The following is a 22,859-nucleotide window of genomic DNA, read 5'->3' on the forward strand; positions in this document are numbered from 1 at the left end:
GCCATTCTGGATTACCACGCGGTGGTTGCTGTGATACGCTACGTGCATTTGGCGAACAATTGCAGAAGCTTCAACATCGGTGTGAAGAAGCCTCACGGCACTGTGAGATCCACCGCTAACAGAAATCCACCGTTACCAGAATTTTATCTTATTTTATTCGGCAATAAAATTATATAAGAATACATAAAAATACCACTGAGGATAACACAAGAACGCTTCCAATACGGATGCTTATTTACATTGTGGTCCTCGAGCACCGAGCTGCTGATCCGCAAGCTGCCCTTCCAGCTCATGGTGACAGAAATCGCTCAGGACTTCAAGACGACCTCCGCTTTCAGAGCTCCGCTGTGATGCTCTGCAGGAGGCCGGCGAGGCTGACCTGGTCGGCAGCTTCCTAGTTCACAATATCGCAGTGTGACACTGTCGGCCAGTTCGTTACATCACCACTAAATTCACTATCTGGTACAAGATATGGATCCACTGAAACTACTGCTACACATCTATCATGATAAATAGCTTTATCTCGAGGATTTAAAGCATCGTAATAACCGTACAATCGCTCCATTTTTCTATCACGCACCAGCCTCCTTGTAATCCAGAATGGAAATGGAACCTGTCCTACAGCAAATCAGTCACGTGATTGAAAACCCTCTATAAATGTTACAATCCTGTAACTCAAGTTAAAAAGAACAAACTCATGATGAACTGTGACACACCAGATTAATAAAAAATCCACTTGGTTTTGCTTATGTTATGCCATAACTGTGTCTGCCACTTGCTGCATGCTTAGTGGCTGCTGGATGAATGATGGAAATTAGGTGCAGGTGTGGTTGTCAGTGAAAACTGCAAACTGTTTCTACACAGCAAGTCAGAAAAGTAAAGGTTTTAAAACTCAAATAAGATCACACCTCCTAGCAACCCTGCAGTTTCATGAATTTAGCTGCAAATCAAAAATAAAGTGATGAAGCTAGTCATCACATCTAGAGTGAATGGGGTCAGGGGAGAGGGATCAAAATTTTACTCAACATTTAAAAAGGGCAATTCCACATACTGATTTTTTTATTAAATGATACACAACTAAACAAATATGTTTGTGAAATTTTAAATGATAGCCATCAGAAAGCAAATATTAGAATTATTTTGCAGTTCAAATCATTTTTCTACCTTTAACAGAAAAAGTTAAAGAAAAATATGAATGGCTATATCTCAAAAACAAAATATTAAAAAAGTAAAATTTAGCAATAACTTCTCTGAAAATGGTGAAGCAATGTTGACATTTATTAGTCTAAAACATTGCACTAGGTCACAGTGTTCAGTTTGTTAACATCTGGATTTTAATATATGGAATATTTGTCATTCTGTAGCTGGTACTGTGAGTTTCCATGAAATTTTGCTGACACTGGCACAAATTACCCCATTCTGGGGTTATGCACAGACAAGCAAACCCACCCTTTCAGGGAACAGGCTTTGGTACTCTAACACCCCAAAAGGTCAAACTAAATCTATTCAAAAGTATTCATAAAACCTATTTCCAAACCTCTTTTGAGAATGAGTGCTTCAACTATTGAAAATGAAATTGACTGTTTTTCATTTCTAAATCCTAGGTCTGGTGGCCAACAAGACCACTGCTGCTTGTTCTCACATGAAAACAGGAAAAACAGAAGGTTGTTCAGAATTGAACAGCTAAAATGGACAAAAAGGTTCAAAAGGTGGTCAAACTGGTTCATGTGTTACAGCTTTTAAGAGTTTCCTCAACCTCTGTGGGGCACAGTACTGTAATGAAATGAGACTTCTTTGGGATTAGTTTCCAATCTGGCAACTGTCAGAAGACCAAAACCAGAGGAATTGAGAGGACAAGGGGGCTTGTATATTCTAAAACAGCCACTGACGTATTTTAACCCTTGATTGTTGAGAATGCAAAAAAGTAAGAAAACACTCAGTGTCAACACTGAGGGAAACCACAGCAATAAACTCACTTCAGTCTCTTGGGCTGTACTCCATGTTTACATGTTCAGATGCCAGCATCAGCTGCATTGGAAGCCAGATTATAAAGAAACTGAAAATAAATTAAACGTTTCTATACACATGACCTTTTGAAATAGAGTATAAAACTAACAATGACATCAGACTAATGTGTTGGTGAATGTTTTTAAGTTCAGGAGTAAGCTACTTTAAACAGATTTCACATGATCCCTGATCATTGACAGCTGTTTTTGGGTTATGTCAGATTGATTTTCAAGCATCTGCTCAGTATATTCTCACCACACTGATTTTCAAGCATCTGCTCAGTATATTCTCACCACACTGCTTTTTTATGTTTGTGACTTTGACCTTTTTGATCTTGTTAAACATGTCAGGTTCATTTGAATTTTGAAGCTAATCTTTCACTCGAACAGAGCACAGATTTGTCTCTGAGCCGTCATTCCAGATACATTCTGGTCCAAAGACATTTGAACCCCTCAGGGAGACTGGGTGAGGTGGGGATGAGGGAGGGGAGGGTATCCCGGTGGGTATCGCTCTCCTTCAGACACACATAATAACATATGATAACAATTTTCCATTATTATACTTGCACTCGCAGATGTTTCTGCATTTTGTAGGTCTGACTGGTCACATTTAGTGCAAACATTCCAAAAACTACTGATCAAATTTCCCATCATCCAAGTATTTGCAAAGTCACAATTATGCAAAAAAAAAAAAAAAGGCTGCTGAAATGAAACAATAATGGACTGACATGTAAACAAACATGGGTCAAGGTGATTTGGCCACAACAATCGCTGTCAAGCTACAAAATGTACAACTGTTAGCTTGACTGATTTTTTTTCCCCAGTCATAAATGTGAGGTTTCCTGCAGCTTGGATTCTGTGTCTTAGCAGCAAACCTGAATCTATGACCATGTCACAAAGAGCACTCAGTCATTGGCATGCACTCCATCACCAAGGCCTCAAATTGTTCTTCCTGCAATATTTACTGAAGACTATTTGAAACATTTCTGGTTCTGCTTTTTCTGGATAAAAATGGCTTCACTGTTTCAACCAAGGTGTTTAAATTGTGTTTTTACTAACTCCACGAACAACAAAACTATAAATTTCTTGAAATTTGACTGGTCTGAATACTCATGCCAACAAATCAAAAACAAAAAGCAGTGACATGCAAGTGTTTGGGCACCCTTGGGCTTTGACACATTTAGGTTATTATGATATCAAACTTTTAATACAGTAAAGTGAAAAATCTGTACATGATAGTGTAAATAGATATATGAACGTCAGTCACTGAATGCATAGGAATGGGCAGCCTTTAATATAAGAACTGAATCATTACTTTTACATGCAGTTTTCTTTTGGCAAGTCGTGGATCACTCCCCTGACATTTTTCGAGTCACTGAATACTTTCAGACTTCAGTTACATCAGCCGTGAAGAAATATAGTAGAGTAATCTATGAGAAATCTGTCCAGAAAAAAGCACTGTAATGATAAAAAAAAAAAAAAATGATCATGCACGAATGAGACAAGTGAAGTTACCAAGACACCCATGAAAACTGTGAAGGAGTTCAAGGCTTCTGTTGATGTAACTGGAGAAATTGTACATGGTGCAGCTTTTGCATGTTGTATCAGTTATCATTCATTTATCTTCAAGGCAAAGTGGAAAAAAGGACTTTGATACAAGAAAGCAGATCATGCAGACCAAATCTCCCATGTGCCCTCCATCAAACTATCACTGAAATTTCAAATCTTCCTTTTGAAGAAAAAAAAAATCCTTTTCAGTAAAAAACAATCCTCTGTGGAAATAAGAAAAAAAAAAAAACACCTACTAAAATAAGGAAAGTGATGCATTCCTCTAGCAACAACAGTAATGAGTAATGTAATTCAAGAATAACTGGTCATTGGCATTTTCACTTTAAAACTGAAAAGACAAGAAAACAAAATAAGTAATTTGATGTGGGGTGGGGGGGGGGGGGGGGGAATCAAACCAACAGAAATTCTAAGGACAACCTGTTTGAAATTAGGTGAAGTGTGGGGATATCAATGTAAAGTAAGCAGACTAGTGTCTGTGTTTCACACATGTCAAATGGCTGACCAGAAATTATTAATCTATCCAGACTCCCATGTTTGTCTTTTGTTTGCCACATCCCAATGTTGGACAAACTCAGATCTAAATTGGTTCTTCCTCGAGACCACAAATTTTGTGGAGGTTGGCTTAGAAGGTGACACTGAAAAGGTTCACCAAAAACCCATGCTATACCGCAGTGGACTGATGGCCTTTCCAGGGTGTACCCACCTCTCACCCAGTGACTGCTGGGACAGGCTCAAGCCCACCATTCATTTTCTAAACCTGGAATAAGCAGGTTTAGAAAATGAACAAATCCATCTACATAAAAAAAAAAACAGATAGAAGAAATGCCATGGAAATTAAAGTGTTTTTTGTTTTCATGAGTACATTTGCTGACACTTTAGCTAAATGTTAAACTCCATACCTTTGTTTGCTTAAACCATTCTAGCCTTCTCGACCACAAATTGTGAATTTATGCAGCTCATACAGTACAACAGAGTGTAGTATAGCCATAGCACATGATTGTGTCACAGAGTGTCCTGCTTGAGTTTTCTTCATATAATAAAGTAGGAGGTTTTTTTCCCCTTATGACTTGTGCAATATATTCAGTCACTAAGTGGGTGAGGTCTACACCCTCAACTCTGCATGCAGTACAATGAGATGTGCTACATACACAATACACAACCTTGTATATATATATATATATTTTTTTTTAATTAATGAAAAAGTTACAAATATCTAAACACCATTATCAACCTAGCATTTTTTGCCCAGGCCATTGATAGAACTTAACACAGCAGAATAACAGAGGCCTGCTAAAAGATCCAGTTTCAACTTTGTTACACCAGCATCCTTCTGTGAAACCAGTTTCTTTTCCTAACAGACATAAAAGCAGTGATAAAAGGATGTTTTTGTGACTATATATTTTACAGTCTCAGTTTATAGATGAGAACAACATTTTTCCATTTATTTCAAATAAGCTGCTTTTACTGCACGAGTACAAACCACATTCTTCCTTTACACAAAAACACCACTATTAAGTCTTTTAACCAGACCTGCCCAAAAATGTGACTGTTTCTGTGGCAGACCCGACTTCAAGCTAGGAGATATGAATCCTGCTAGTGGGCTAATGGTTCAGTTCTATTTCAAGTTATTGAAGGTTACACAAACTGTTACATTTAGCAAATTCCCATAGCGAAAATTGATTTTAAAAAAAGCCACCTGTAAATAATCTCATAACTGTCACAGGGTGCACCCCTACCACCTATGTGCGTATGACTGTGTGGCCTGAACCTCGGCCACAGCAGAATTACAACCAGTGGCGGCTGGCCCATAGGGAGCGCTCGGGCGCTGCCCTCCTAGATGTGGAGGGGAAAAGTCATAATATATATATTTAAAAAGTATTATCAATGTCAGTTTTACTTAATAGTATGTGCCTACATGTAATATGAATGATTAAAACAACACTTCCTCCAACTGACTCTCATTCAACAGTGCATTTCCACCGACAGAAGCAGAAAACGTACGTTCCTTGTCTTGGGCGATCATTCAAAGCGCCCTTGAAGTGCAGCGAAATAACTAATTGTATGTAGTTGCTAGGGAAAAATTAATATTTGGCAAATCAACATTGCCAAAATTAATGGCTTTGGGGCGATGGAATTTTAACCCTTGCTTTGATCTTTATTGGGACAGCAGACCAGTTATAATGGTAATAGGGGAGGCCGGGGCTGTTTGTAACAGTGTTCAAAGCTGCAGCCATGCTGGCATTTTGATTTCACTTTACACGTTATGAGGATCAATTCACAGAAGTGAAATATTCTTTGGAGTATTCCACACTCTAAAACAAATTATTTGCTCAGTTTAAAAACAAAACCCTAAAATAGCAATTTGCATGTTTTTTAAAGAAATTCTAACTCAGCCACAGAGTTCACACAAGACACTTATAGTCAGACAAACCCAGATTTAGCAACGCATTTAATTAAGTGGTTTTGTGTACTTAATTTGCTTTGTCCTCTACACTGTTAATTTTAACCAATTTAATTTAAAGGTTTTGGTGTTATTAGTCAAGTTATTTAATTTAAGTTTTTCAAGCTTCTTTTTTGCCCCCATTCCACTCAGTAATGTTCATGCAAAATATTACCTTAATTTTCTCTCTCTCTCTCTTGTGTGAACATTGTAGTATGTACATAATGTTCTTTTGTCAATTGAAGAATTTTTCCATATTTTTAAAGAGTGTAAATTTGGTGATATTTTCTATTTTGTTATTTTGTCATTGTGAACCCCAGGATCGGTTTGTCTGAAGATAATGGCAGTGCAGTACAGTTTGGTGTATATGTGTGTAATTGGTGTCAAATGGTGAAATGTTCTTTGCTCAAGAACTTGAGTGTTGTATTGCATTTGATACTGTTCCTTTCCAAAGTAGAAATGGGGCCTAATATAGCTGTAAATGGTTAACTTTATCTGTAAAACCACTGATTTTGAGAAGGACATGAAATGATTATTGTGGAATTGCAGTAATTTGCCGACTGTTCACTTGAATGCCTGTACTGGACAAGGCAAGGGAATCTATTGGCACAGCAGCCCCACCAAGACTGTTTTTCACCAGCCGCCACTGATTACAACACAGGGGTTATGACAGCAGCAGAGTAGCCAAGTGACCCAAAAAAAAAAACCCACAAACAAAAACAAAATCCACATACAGCATTTCCAAGAACATTATATACCTGTCAGGCTTTCAGGCTAATGAGAACCCAAGCAGCAGACCCTACAATGCAGTCTTGTTACTGATGGAGGATTCTTGCACTGCCCTTTCAGAATACACACATATGCTATCAGTGTGGTGTAGAATATGTACATTTCTCACATAGTCATATAGTCTTTTGTGGCCTGCATTGCAACAGATTTGCCAAGACTCTTCTGCCACTTTCTCCCATGTTAGAAATTTGGCACTCCCATGTAAGAGCAAAGTGATGCCTGTGAAAAGAATCCATTTAAGTACTGTACTTTGCTTAATGCATGAATTGCACAGAAACACTTTGCACCAAGTCAAACAACTCACTACCAGAGAATAATTTCTGGCAAAATGACAAGAAGTCTGTTTGTTGGAATGAAGATAGCAACCATGGCTATGACCTTGATGACGCTTTAGGAAGCCCTATACATGGCGCGTGATGTTATGACTGGGGTGTGATTATAACACTCAAAGACTTAATATCTGCCAAGACAAGAAAGCAACACTGCAGCTATTGATCAAATAAGCAAGGTTACATTTCAAGGAAAAGGATGTGCCCCACTAGTACTTACAGTAATTGTCACCACTGGTAAATTAGTTCATTTTGAAGAAAACTGTCAAATTATAGCTGGAACAAATGTGTGCACACTTTCATCCACTGCAATAAGCACTTTCACCACGCAGCGCAATTTGAAACTACGAGCAACAAACACTACATTTGATGTAGGAGAGTTTTATCAGGTAGGGTGCGCAAGGAACATAGTGGTCTAATGGTTAGAGAAGCAGCTTTATGACTAGTCATCGAGCCAAGCAGACAAACGCTATCACTAAGGTGTCCTGGAACAAATTCTTTAATGCCCAAACTACTACATCAGTGCTTTGGGCATTTACCTCACAGGGAGAATGAATACAAACAATACAAATACAAACGTGGGCTATTTACTAGTTACCTATAAGGGGCAACTGAAAAGTTTTGAGCCTGACCCAGGAAAAAGTAGGGTGTGGTTCTCCATCGTTTGCATTCCGAGAAGCCAACATTTCACAATGATAAATGCTGGATTCTCAGAATCCATAAATACTGGGTGGGTGGACAAAGAAAAAAAAAAAAAAAAAAAAAAAAAGCAAAAACAATTAAACAAAAAGAAAGCAAACATTTGTCACAGGAGTTAAGAAAATGGCCTGACAGTTTAAAAGTACTTTAAAAATGATTGTGTTCCCTTTTGTTACATGTTTCCTGCTTACCATTAACATTACTTGCATTTGATAAATATTACTGAGGAAGTGGCTCTGTGTGTCAAGAGTTGGACCACCAATACACAGACTTTAGTCCAGTTCCAGATGTGTACTCCAAGTTAAAATGTATCCTTTTACAAGACACTTCCTCTCTACATCATCCTAGTCCACCCAACTGTAACTGGGTACTGGTCTTTGATGAGGAATAAATGCAATGGACTGGCATCAGACTGAATGTTAAACTCGTAATAAATAATATATACCAGGTGCAAGCCACATTAATATGTAGCGGAAACACCATACATGTTGCAGCCATCTGTTGTGTACTGTGGAAATGCATGCGTTGCTGGGGGGGTTCCTCCAATTTAGAGTAATTCTCCCAATGCAGGAGTGGCTATGAGGACTGTGTTATGTTTTGTGATGGAGCTTTGTCTGTGCGAGGTTCTCCTGGTCCCTGAGAAGCAGCAAAGAAGGTGGACCTGAACCTGTGCCTCAAAGTTTTTTGCTTTGTGGCACCTTGAAAGTCTTATTTGGGAATTCATTAATTTTTTATGATCTAGTCCATTAGAATGCTGTGTTCCACAGGGGCATTGCACCTGCTTGGAGACTGGCATCAACCCTGAGGTTCCTGCCACAGGTGGTAGATGCCTGTGCATGCAAGTGCAGAATGCAACCACGTAGACATTTGAGTTCAAGGTTGCACATTACACATTTATGTGCACTCGAACCATAAGCCAGGTGTAACATAAGGTAGACACGCTCCATCTGTACTGTGTTTCTTTGACCCCGTCACAATTTCAAGCAAGTTTGAATTTTTTTTTTTTACATCTTCATCCAAGAACACAAAGCCTATACACTGCACTGTGTTCAAGTTACATCTGAAACACTCGACGTGGACAGAGCACAGACTAAATGCATAGTACATAGCCTGCTTTTGACATCCATTTCACATTAAGGGTATGCAGAGATGAGCACAGCCTGATGGGCTTCAGGGCATTAAGATTATATATATTACAGCTTTCTTTACAGCTTTACATATTTATTTTAAAGAAACTTTATTACCTGCGATCAAAACTCCAATTACAAAAAATAAGTGTAGTAAATGAACAGGTGATTAAGTGTGGACTCGAATTTCAGAATATTGAAATGGCTGCAAATGCTTTGTATTAAATATGCAGAGAAGAACAGAGTAGTGATCTGAAACTTCAAGAGATCTCCCAGCCAACTGCGTCACCAAAACCTTTACTTGAGTCTTCATTTAACAGCGCATTAGTGACTGTAGCTTGAACTGAATTGACAAGTACTTGGATCACAACTACCACATAAGATCGAGTCAAAAGACAGATTCTGGAACTCTGTAGTTGGCAGACCATAAAGTTTTGTTTGTTTTTATATGAGTTATGAATTAGATCAATTTCATCATAAATTAATTGAAAAAATTATTCAATTAATGTGCATGTCATGCCACTGGCACTAATTCAACTCTGCTTTTCTTTGTGGTTCGACCTGAAGGTGTCTGACATCTTTTCGACAGGGCAAGTAAAGGTGCTGCTGTTCTATTTTGTCCTGCTTTTCCAAGTAGGCCAAAATGCTAAATGTCGAATTCTGAACAAAGCTGAAGAACAGAGAAAAGTGACAGCATGACAAATGGGGACAGCACACATACTTCAGTATATGACTCGACTCCTTCAGTCTTTTCACCCTGAATTGCAAAAACAGGATTTGCCACATGTAGTGACAGCTGACCCAACTCTGGGAATCTAATTCCGTCTAATGTTTAACTTCGATCCCACCCGATGGAATCCAGGAATGCAGAAATGACTTGGCTAATGTCAGATGTTATTTTCCAGAATATTAAAGAGTTGGCCTAAACTGTTCCTGGCTTCATCTTTATGAAGAAAATACCAATGTATTAGACAACAAATGCACACTTCTCTTCACATATATATGGAAACAGCCTGTCACTGCTGCTTCACATTAATGTACACTGAATAGTTGTGTGTTCTGAATCGTTTGAGGAAAATAAGGGATGCTCATACTTTCAAACTCATTTTGACCAGTGCCAGTATCAATATCACCTTTCAACAATACAAGTAGTAAGTTGTTGTTCTTTAATAGTTTTCCACATTTAAATCCAAATATACAGTTTGGAGTCAAAACTCCTAAAGGGAATAACAAAAAGCATCTAAAATATGGAATAAAAAAAAAAATCCACAAACACACACACACTTTTGGGAAATTGCGTGAGACTGCCACATCAGTTACGGCTTTGAAAGGACCTGCTGTGATCTAGGAATCCCAGAGACTTCTTATTCTCAAGAGGAAGAAGAAATAATGGACTCCATCTCACATCAAAAAGACACACTACACAGCATGATTTACATCATAACTGCATGTGTGTGTGTGTGTGTGTGTGTGTGTGTGTTGGGGGGAATAGTGAAGATAAGTGAGCCAAAAATCACTTGTGAATTCCTGACCTAAAGATAGTCTGTCAGTTCACATCTGACGGATGTCCTGTGTCACCTGCAGCCCATGTTTACAGAGTATTTCCACCAGGACAGCCATTTTTATCATATCCTACCTCAATGTTTCCGTAGTGACATTAGCAATTTTGGCTCATGTCCACTCCATGACCTTGTACAGTTGATAACATACATTTTCACATGCTGCTATTTAACTATCAGGACAAATGTTTTGAAAATTAAGACAACAGGTTTACTGATCCTTTTTGGGGTGGCAGGCAACTAATAGGGAAGTTAATTTAATTTTCCAACTCATTTTTTTTCCAAAGCAATGAAGTATACAACAAATTATTTAGGTGTGGATGACAGCAAATGTGCACCACTCCCAGCAACAGGTCTCCACCACTTCTAAATTTTGATGGACTCTGGGGGTCTCAATTGGATAAAATTGGTGTATGTGGAAAGTTCTTTAATCATTCTTACAAGCCACTTAAAAATGCATGCGTTCAAGCAATTGGTTCTTTAATGGTGACAGTCTTCGTTAAAGTGCAAATAGTGTGCCGGATGACTGCCTACATACATGTGATTGACAGTTTCTATACCGCAAACTATCAGGGATTATGTTACAGGTGCGAGAAACCCGTTGGTTATACAAACTGGAAGAATGGATAGATTTAGGCAATCATGCTAATGCATTATGGCAAAATTGCAAGAGTATGTCTCAACAAAACTTCTGAGCCCCATCTTCTCCGCTTACAGTTTTGGCATGTGCACAGCTTACATGAAATTTAAAATGTTCCCCACAGAGGCCATGAATTACACTCAAAAATATAAACGCAACACTTTTGGTTTTGCTCCCATTTTGTATGAGATGAACTCAAAGATCTAAAACTTTTTCCACATACACAATATCACCATTTCCCTCAAATATTGTTCACAAACCAGTCTAAATCTGTGATAGTGAGCACTTCTTTGCTGAGATAATCCATCCCACCTCACAGGTGTGCCATATCAAGATGCTGATTAGACACCATGATTAGTGCACAGGTGTGCCTTAGAGTGCCCACAATAAAAGGCCACTCTGAAAGGTGCAGTTTTATCACACAGCACAATGCCACAGATGTTGCAAGATTTGAGGGAGCGTGCAATTGGCATGCTGACAGCAGGAATGTCAACCAGAGCTGTTGCTCGTGTATTGAATGTTCATTTCTCTACCATAAGCAATCTCCAAAGGCGTTTCAGAGAATTTGGCAGTACATCCAACCAGCCTCACAACCGCAGACCACGTGTAACCACACCAGCCCAGGACCTCCACATCCAGCATGTTCACCTCCAAGATCGTCTGAGACCAGCCACTCGGACAGCTGCTGAAACAATCGGTTTGCATAACCAAAGAATTTCTGCACAAACTGTCAAACCGTCTCAGGGAAGCTCATCTGCATGCTCGTCGTCCTCATCGGGGTCTCGACCTGACTCCAGCTCGTCGTCGTAACCGACTTGAGTGGGCAAATGCTCACATTCGCTGGCGTTTGGCACGTTGGAGAGGTGTTCTCTTCACGGATGAATCCCGGTTCACACTGTTCAGGGCAGATGGCAGACAGCGTGTGGCGTCATGTGGGTGAGCGGTTTTCTGATGTCAATGTTGCGGATTGAGTGGCCCATGGTGGCGGTGGGGTTATGGTATGGGCAGGCATCTGTTATGGACGAAGAACACAGGTGCATTTTATTGATGGCATTTTGAATGCACAGAGATACCGTGACAAGATCCTGAGGCCCATTGTTGTGCCATACATCCAAGAACATCACCTCATGTTGCAGCAGGATAATGCACGGCCCCATGTTGCAAGGATCTGTACACAATTCTTGGAAGCTGAAAATGTCCCAGTTCTTGCATGGCCGGCATACTCACCAGACATGTCACCCATTGAGCACGTTTGGGATGCTCTGGACCGGCGTATACGACAGCGTGTACCAGTTCCTGCCAATATCCAGCAACTTCGCAGAGCCATTGAGGAGTGGATCAACATTCCACAGGCCACAATTGACAACCTGATCAACTCTATGCGAAGGAGATGTGTTGCACTGCATGAGGCAAATGGTGGTCACACCAGATACTGACTGGTATCCCCCCCCAATAAAACAAAACTGCACCTTTCAGAGTGGCTTTTTATTGTGGGCAGTCTAAGGCACACCTGTGCACTAATCATGGTGTCTAATCAGCATCTTGGTATGGCACACCTGTGAGGTGGGATGGATTATCTCAGCAAAGAAGTGCTCACTATCAGATTTAGACTGGTTTGTGAACAATATTTGAGGGAAATGGTGATATTGTGTATGTGGAAAAAGTTTTAGATCTTTGAGTTCATCTCATACAAAATGGGAGCAAAACCAAAAGTGTTGCACTTATATTTTTGTTGTGTACATACCTGACATCTATACACATAAATAAACTGATCCTCTGTCCACACATCTTTCTATGCACTACATTTCAGTACAATGCACTTTTTGTCTGAAGAAGAATGTGGTGAGCAGGTGATTAATAGTGAGAAGAAGAAGTACAGTATGAGCGGTGAGGAACAACATTAGCTTTTAACCTAAGAATGCAACCAGCTCCAAAGTAGTAAAACTTCAAGATTCCTTTCCCACAGTCTCCTGTTCATCCACTGCATTAATTAATTTTTTTTTCGAAATGAGATATTTGACACTGGCAACACAATCACCGCATGCTGCCAACAAAACATTTTCTTTTGTCAGCTGATGATTCAGTGACGTCAATTGGACATTAAACTGCTCTGCAAAAGGTTGGCAGAGAACTAAAAAAGCCCCGAGTGTAACATGAGCATTTATACAAAAAGACTATTTATGTGTCTGACATGACATATTTTGTCAAATATGCTTGCATCTCACCAGCTGCTTCCTCTTCTTATTTACAGGCCAAGATTTTGGAACTGGGTCTTATTCAAGTGTTATATTTAGTGAAGTAGTTCATGCAAGCACTGGTCTGGTTTGATTATCACCTTTAATAACTGTAACCTGTAATTTCATTGACTGTATCACCGTTGAGCTATGCAGCATTTTCAGTGACATAATGGCAACTCTTCCTCCTGTGTGTGTTGTACCAATACCAGTTTTATACGGGCCCAAAAGTAAAGTGGAAAGCGCAAAGTGCAGAGTCAAATGCTGCTTTTATCAGGCTCTAAAACCCTGCTGGTCTGGAGCCTGGAAACCATGATTTTGTGGTGCCAGGAGAGCGGAGACCCGATTTGTTAGAAACAAATCAGCACCAACAGTTTGTAACATGTTCGGCAAACTATTTTTATGATGGAAAATTCTCAAAACAATAGCTGGTTGATGACAAAGATGCTGCTGGCAACACAGAGCAGAAACAGGGATTGTATTTTACCACCTTTATTCTCCACATTGGGGGCACCAGCCATGCTCAAATCACTACAGGAGGTTATGATCCAGGGTGGCTCTGTTGTGTGGTGTATATGAAATCATGTGGCACCAGGCAATGCTCCCAGGCTTTGACTTTTTACCTCTACCAATGAAGTTTTCACCCTTGTCTTTTTGTGAACAGCCTATAACCCACAAGTTTTTAAATATTGTTACAATATTTTTTTTTTTTTTTTTAACAGAGGATTCAAATCCTGATGGGGAAGAACTGATTCAGTTTTCAAGGTCATAGGTCAAAGGTCAAAGCCAGAAATAAAATCTTGGAAAATTGGAGAAATCCCCATCCTTTAATATTGAAAACATTTTCAAAGATTCATAACTGTCAAAAAAAGATAGACTTTCTTTCATATTTGAGAGCATTATGTAGGACTTAGGACTTAATAGTTTGCTCCAGATGTGATCCAGATTACAGATTTTGTGGCCATTTAAGTTTAACATTGAACACCCCATTTAATTTATATTTTACATTATATCTTAATCACTGTGCCCCAATCACTCTCATATTTGCAAGTGAGGTGCAGACTGGCGCTCACCATCGCCTGACAGTTTGATCCAGATCTGATATGGATTGTGGATATTTGAATTTAATATTGAAAAGCCCATTTGGTGTACAGTTTGCATTATATCTCAATCAAAAGTGCCGCAATCAGTCTCATTTGTGACTGAGGTACAAACTGGCGCTCTCAGTGAATAGATTAAGTTTGATCTGCATCTGATCCCTATTGCAGATTTAGCAGATATTTGATTTTTAACATTGAAAAGCCCTTTTGATGTATATTTTTTTATATATTTTATAGAAAGCCACTTCTAACAGGACTTTACCTTGACAATTGTTTCAAAGGTAAAAATTTCAAGCATGTACAGAACCAACTTTGATGCAACACACACATACATGGATGTGCATTTGAAAGAATGTGCAATTATTGAATTACTCACCCCTGGACATTCAGCAACAAATCAGTGTTGTCTATGGCCTGTGTAGATATCAGGAGAGTCTAGGTGAGCAAGGTGTTTGAAGGGCAAAAGTCCAGCTATGACAAATTTGCATGACCAGGCCCACATAACACCAATTGGCTGTTTCACAGTTGTGAAACTCGTGCCATCTCGCAGTACACAACTCACGCAATGTAAACACACCTCGTGAAGTGTGAACAACAAGACAACATTGGGGCACAGCAGAAGTTCATCACAGGTGCGACACCTCCTCTAGATAACCCTCTCAACTTGGGATAACGTGTCATGATAATCCCTCGTGAAGTCGCTGAATTGGCACCATCCAGATCCTCGCTAGCCATTGTTTACATGGCTTTGAAATGCTGGAACTCTGCTGGCATCGCGGTGCATTCTGGGAAGCACAAGGGGATTATGGGAAACGTTAAAGTACCGAATAGATGTGTAAAAAAAAGTCTAGTCTGAAACACACAAATTTGCTTTTTTTGCCACAATGCCCACCACAAAGTCCTGGCACTGTAAAAACAAAACTCTGCACACACTGGGGGTGACACCATGTTGGCCAGGTCCATATTCCTCCTTTTCACGTGACACTGAATTGTATTTGCTATTCTTAAAGCTGTGAATCACCTGCTGTAAATCTAAATGTTACACCTCTATTTTGTAGTGCTGAAGGCCTGTAGTTAAAGGTTTTGAGGCTGGTAACAGCTGAGCACAACACCTGGAATCCTTCAGCAGCACCAATGGACGCTGATGAAAAACAAATGTCAGCACCACCCTCCCTTCTGCAAGCACTGCAGCAGGGCCATGTTTATTCAGGCCAAGATCAACTATTGGCTACTGCCAGCAGTGATTCCTGACCCATATTCTGTGGGTCAGGAAAGTTCACAGAGGTTTCTGAATACTGCCATCACCTTTACAAACAATATGGAATGTTAATGCAAGATATAAAATACATAATGCACACCACTGTCAGAAGAACTTTGAGACAAATTCAAACTAAAATGGCAGATGTGGAAAATCCAGGCTCCAGTGAGAAAACATCCCCAACATGCATTGCTTCTACCTGTGCACCTCCTCCTCCTGGCAACTGTCAATCTGCAGGAGCTGATGGTGTAGCATCCAGTTTATTTTTGTTTTAACATTTCCATTTTATCCAGTTGTATTTTTGTTTTTTTACACTTGCAATTTAATTTCAATTTATTTAATTTCTTCTATCTTCATTTAGAAGATCTACACCCACGGTTGATCTTGATACATCTGTGCATGGGCTTGTTTAACGTGGGAATGTCGTATGCAGACAAACATGATCCTTGGCAGATTGGATGGCCGGGAAATTCCAGATGACCAGGGTCTTCATGTAAACTAAGCAAAAATGTGACTGGTTGACACCATTAGAGTGACATTCACACAAACTACAAAACTTAAGTGCAACCTCTTTAACAGCAGACAGCATGGCAACAAAGATGAAACAAGAAACAAAAATGACAGGAAGGGGGAAAATAAACGATATGGCATCATTCATCTTATATGTAAAGTAAATCAAAATAGAAAGACTCCAAAATAAGATAAAATTTTATTGATCTCAGTGGAGAAATTCACATGTTAAGTCAGCTCTTAAAAAACACTAGATAGGTGCGAGTAGAGGAAAATGTGCATCAAACAGCATGTGCAAGGGTAAGCAATAATAATACTTGTAACAATACAATAAAATAAGAAAATGAGATAGAAATAGAATATATATATATATATATACACACACACACACACACACAGGTGGGCACAGATAACCAAAAAATTAACTTCGATAACAGATAATCAGATAACTGAAAAGTTATCTTTGATAAAGACAAACCGATAAACCACCCAAAATGTATCGGAAGTTACAGATAGCCGATAAATTCCAGTATTGTCTCTGGTACATATGCAACTACTAACAAGCTGAATTTGAGTTAACACCACGATCGCTTTTGGAAGCATCAAAGGCAACAACAGACCCAAACAATGAGCCCACACTTCTATGAACATCCTGCCCCCTGCTGGAAGCTCTTGTTTACTACACGGCTTCCAGCACAGAAGCCAGCTGAGAGCAGCCACAAAGCTAGCTCTCTCCCAATCACTCCGGTTAGGCGGAGTTCTTGGAAAATAAAGTCATGCTGACTATTTGACATTTGGTGTGAATACTGATAGAATAACTCCATTAATGTAAATTCTGTCATTTGTACAAAGTTAAAATATAACATATCTTTTAATGTTGAATAATGCACTAATTCTGAGGTTTTGTAACAGACAGATCGCAAAAGATTCTGGGTAAAAGTGTCTCTGCTAAACACTGATTGGTTCAGTCATTCATTATGTAAATCAACATGTTAATGTGACGTGTGTTGTGTGTTGGTGTTTACAGATAAATGTGCTTTTGTAAAATATTCCATTTTTTATTTGTAAAAACAGGCATTTTTACGGAGCCCTGGAAGTGCCATCGCAAAATGTTTTGCATGTGGAGAGAATGTGAGCTCATTTTATTAGTGCCTTTGCGCACGTTTTATGATGTGCGCACATTTTATGATATTGTAAATGTGCACTCAATATTGTCTTGACACAAATGTTGGTTTTACACTGTGTGAGTTTAGGCCCTATTTCAGATGATTTTTTCATTTGTGCGAGAACTTTTTGGACCATGTTTTAGGTTAATTGCGCGTCCTGCATAGTGTAGTGTACATGGAGTAACAACAACATGGAGTGAAGCTGCGTTTAACATCTCACAACCACCTCCTGATCACCGATCATATGGTCGAATGAAAATCAAACTTGTTTGATATTATTCTGGTCGGCCATCGTGAGGGTATCCTGCTGCTGAAGAGCTACAAGCATCCAACCGCTCGCACTGTGCATGTGCAAACACTGCAGAGCTGTCTTGTAATGTTTTTTTGTTGTTTTGTTTTTAAACTTTGATGTCTCCCATCGAGAGTTTTTGTAAACTAAGTTTGAAAAAAGCTTACGTTTTGCTTCTGGAAACATAAGTCGACGTGCGGTTTTTGAAAGTACAATGTGTGTGAGAACATAAATCGGGCGCTCTGAACTTTTAGACTGTGCGGTTCTGTTGTACAGTTTGAACTGAAACCGAGTACAGTTATTAAAATAACATACAGTGTCTGTTCAGCTTCAGGACAAATACTGCCATGAACACTACTGGCCAGTAGAGGCCTTGAAAGCTTGCCAAAACAAAATTCCAGATAATCCTTGTCTGCTACATTTAAGACACACATATATATATATATACACACACATACACATACACACGTACACATACATACATACACACACACACACACACATACACTTTTTTCTCCTTTTCATGAGCCATATTTTGACAGGTGAAACCTATTATGGAAAACACAGATCTTAAACTATCATTCATATTGGACAACTTAAAACCAGTTTAAATGCTGATGCTATCCAATTTACCACAATAAACCGCATTCTAAATAATTGTAATGGAACTACAGGTTTTTATAAACAGACGCAAATAAAAACCAGAGCACAGCACTCAAAGTGCAAGCCTTCGCCAACACTAGTTTCCAATTTCACAAATTTCTACCTTAGGGGCAGGAAAAAAAAAAAAAAAATCAAAGGTTAAAGTCACTTTACACCCAGGGCAGGCAGGCACTCCATCACTGGACTGACACAGACAAAGTAATTCACTGGATTCGACCTCATCGCTGTGAGGCAACAATGCTAACCACTAAACCCCAGTTCCATCCTCTACGCAGTTTACAAATAGGGAACGCTCCAAGTGTGAACCTGGACTATACTGGAATTTTGGTACTGCTCAAGGCTCCTGTATCCAGAAGCAGAACTATGGCTTAAATTTCCAAACTTTTTATTCATTTAAAAAAAAATTTAAAACACCAAATTGAACTTCAACCTTTATTTTAAACAATTTTGGGTTTTGATTAGGATAATGTCATTTGCAAGGCTGCTAGGCAGCTGAACATCAGTCATACAACAATGGAAGTGCACAGCAGCATTCCAAGAGTGCCAATCACAATTGGAAGTGGGAAGAAAGAAAAAAAACAAACTTTTTTTTTACGTGCCTCAGTCCACACAATCTTTTTGCCACAGACATAAAATGCAACTGATGTTCTCATGCACACACATTAAAAAAAAAACATTACAAAGCAGCAAAATGTGTCACCAAATGACCACAAGTGACAAAATGACATTTGTTCCACAAATTTTATTGAGTATCAATTCCAGAACTGCTCTTATGATGTTCATACCTATTAATTTTTACAATTTTGGTGCTCTACTGTCAAACTCGTCACATATGACCTTTACACCTGTGACATTTGTCTGTGTCCAATTATCTTTACAAAATACCACCACCACCATATGTTTACAGTTTGTCACATTACACTTTTACATTTTTTTTAAATATGCTTTGATTTTGCGACCTGCCGTTATTTGAGGACCACATCGGAAATAAGTGTTTTATACTTCAATGTGCTATCCTTTGTTTTATTTAGATATGAATTTTACTCAGTACATCCATACCATCCCACGTTTCCATGTTTTGCCTACCTGCCCAAGAACCATGTAAAGTAAACAAAAACAAGTGATCTTACTTGTTATTTATTCAATTTATTGGACAAACCCGCTCACTCGCCCACTCAAAAATTTTACATTAAGCTGCCAAATTGTATTTTTGTCTACTAATCGTTCATTTTTATTTATCATACAACTAAACCCCTCTGTATCATGTCTTACTTTTCAAAACACTAAATAACTGCCTCAGTTACTAAGTCACGTCCAATTTATTGAACAGTTTTAATAAAAACATCATGTGATTGCAGATTTCCGACAGCTGCTGACAGCCACCTGACTTACACCTTCGGAAACTTTCAGTCGGCACCATTTACCATTTTATAGCTTCTGCAAACTTTCCAGTGACGGACCACTTTGGCAGGTGGTAAACGAAATATTCGAACAAAAAAGGAACTTTAATTTAAAGAAGTGACGTCGGTGTTCTACGCACCCTGGAGACGGTTAACGGTGTGCTGAAGTCTCGTCCTCCCACCAGCCGAAAACCCCACGGAGATGGTCCTTTCAATATCACGGCGCGAGACATGGTCGGGAAACAGATGACAAAAGCGCCCGCGGGTCCTTTCCACTTCAGTCGAAGTTGTAAAATAAAGTCTGCAGCAGTCCGCTTTCAGCTGCTAGGCAACGCTGTCCCAGCTGTGAAAAGAGTCCGACGGCCCTCATTCAACTTTAAATAACGAAGCCGCCTGTGACGTCATTTGACGCGCTGTGCTGTCCCGCCTCCACCCGCTCAAGGGGTGGGGGATGGGATGGGGAAAAGAGTGGGAGGAGCCCGTCTTTAAAGGGGACATATTGTGCAAAAGTTATAGTATATCCTGTACTTTTATGCATTCCATGTCAGCCTACATGTAAACATGAAACAACTCGTTTTAGACATCCATATTTTGAATTTCTTTTGAACAAAGAAAACATTTTTTAAATTTAATTAATTAATAAATAAATAAAAATAAACCTACAAGAAAAATACACCAAGTAAGAAACAATGCTAGAAAATGATAAGGATGAATTAAACATTGGTAAATACTTATAAAGTTAATATAATTGTATGATTATTATATATTTTTGTTTATAATTTTTTTTGACATTGAGTTGGCATTGATTGACAAATACCTTGGATTTATGTGGCAATGTAATTGAGTTGTAATTTATTTTAACATATGAATAGTGAGAAGGGGGTAGGAGTTTATAATTGTTTACTTCTTACTACTCCTTTTCCGGGAATGCCAGAAGTTTCCAGCCCCGTCCCCTTTTTTAACTCCGCCCACTAAAAAACAAATTGTGGCAACCAATCGGAACAAGTGAATGTTTTATGTTTACAGTTTACAGAGTGAGTCTGTTTGTTAAGGAATCTTAATGAAGACAATTTAATTATTATTAGTTATTGCCTATTAAATACCATCTGTCTGTGCATGCTTGTAGATCTGTGCATGCGCAGAGCTGACGTGCACATGCGCAAAACAGATGTGGCAGGAGGTACACAGTAGAATCACCAGTGTTAAATTAACACTGACAGTGAACATATGGTCCCACTCTGGCCAGAGTGGGACCATATGTACATGGTTGAGTTAATAGCATTTTAAAAAGGAATCGTTTGCACCATCTGTGATGCTTAGTTATCATGTTACGGTGTAACATATGTCATATGTCATAGAATCCAATGGACGTTGACCTTGTATGACCTTTACTTTGGAGACCAAGCATTCAACACTGTCAAAACTATTCCATTTATTAATCCTTTTATTTCAACCAATAAGTTGCATCACTTTTTACCAAAATTGGAGCAACTTTAACTTTTGACCCCTGTATAAACTGAAACTGATCTTTGTCACCATTTTTGCAGTTTTTACCCCATAACTCCAGAACGTTCAGTCATAGATAGTCCAAACTATACCTTTTTGGAATTGTTATGATAAGACAAATAATGTGGTATAGTTTTCTACATGACTGGAACATTTTTAAATTTTGACCCCTGCGTAATTCTTTAATGACCCCTGTAGCTCATTAGAGGTCCACTCCAGAATGGCTCCATATCTGAAAATAAACATTATTTAATTCAGAATATGTGTGCCACATTCCATGCTTTTATCACAAAATGAACAACTGTTATGGAAATTTTAGCTAAGCTGCACCACATGTCAAGGGTGTTGACATGGAAATTTAAGTTCCATTGTTTGTTTGTTTTTGTAGGAAAAAATACTTCTTGTGTCACCAGCTTTTTTCATATTTTTGTGGCAAAAATACAGCAATTTTTAGTCAATGTTAAGATATACACTCAACAAAAATATAAACGCAACACTTTTGGTTTTGCTCCCATTTTGTATGAGATGAACTCAAAGATCTAAAACTTTTTCCACATACACAATATCACCATTTCTCTCAAGTATTGTTCACAAACCAGTCTAAATCTGTGATAGTGAGCACTTCTCCTTTGCTGAGATAATCCATCCCACCTCACAGGTGTGCCATACCAAGATGCTGATTAGACACCATGATTAGTGCACAGGTGTGCCTTAGACTGTCCACAATAAAAGGCCACTCTGAAAGGTGCAGTTTTATCACACAGCACAATGCCACAGATGTCGCAAGATTTGAGGGAGCGTGCAATTGGCATGCTGACAGCAGGAATGTCAACCAGAGCTGTTGCTTGTGTATTAAATGTTCATTTCTCTACCATAAGCCGTCTCCAAAGGCATTTCAGAGAATTTGGCAGTACATCCAACCAGCCTCACAACTGCAGACCACGTGTAACCACACCAGCCCAGGACCTCCACATCCAGCATGTTCACCTCCAAGATCGTCTGAGACCAGCCACTCGGACAGCTGCTGGAACAATCGGTTTGCATAACCAAAGAATTTCTGCACAAACTGTCAGAAACTGTCTCAGGGAAGCTCATCTGCATGCTCGTCGTCCACATCGGGGTCTCGACCTGACTCCAGTTCGTCGTCGTAACCGATTTGAGTGGGCAAATGCTCACATTCGCTGCCATTTGGCACGTTGGAGAGGTGTTCTCTTCACAGGTGATGCGAAGGAGATGTGTTGCACTGCATGAGGCAAATGGTGGTCACACCAGATACTGACTGGTATCCCCCCCCCAATAAAACAAAACTGCACCTTTCAGAGTGGCCTTTTATTGTGGGCAGTCTAAGGCACACCTGTGCACTAATCATGGTGTCTAATCAGCATCTTGGTATGGCACACCTGTGAGGTGGGATGGATTATCTCAGCAAAGGAGAAGTGCTCACTATCACAGATTTAGACTGGTTTGTGAACAATATTTGAGGGAAATGGTGATATTGTGTATGTGGAAAAAGTTTTAGATCTTTGAGTTAATCTCATACAAAATGGGAGCAAAATCAAAAGTGTTGCGTTTATA

At 39.1% G+C, this 22,859-nt stretch overlaps 1 protein-coding gene across 1 annotated transcript in view; it reads right to left on the reverse strand.

The window, feature by feature from the left end:
• pdlim4 (PDZ and LIM domain 4) overlaps positions 1–20,141 on the reverse strand; it is a 122,072-nt gene extending 101,931 nt beyond the window's left edge. Inside the window, exon 1 of the mRNA XM_034177992.1 lies at positions 19,919–20,141. Within this exon, the coding sequence (XP_034033883.1) occupies positions 19,919–20,011 (93 nt within the window). The 5' untranslated portion in view covers positions 20,012–20,141. The remainder of the gene's footprint in view (positions 1–19,918) is intronic.
• Positions 20,142–22,859: the final 2,718 nt, after the last annotated feature.

This window comes from Thalassophryne amazonica, chromosome 9 (genome assembly GCF_902500255.1).
Source record: "Thalassophryne amazonica chromosome 9, fThaAma1.1, whole genome shotgun sequence".
Lineage (NCBI taxonomy): Eukaryota > Metazoa > Chordata > Actinopteri > Batrachoidiformes > Batrachoididae > Thalassophryne > Thalassophryne amazonica.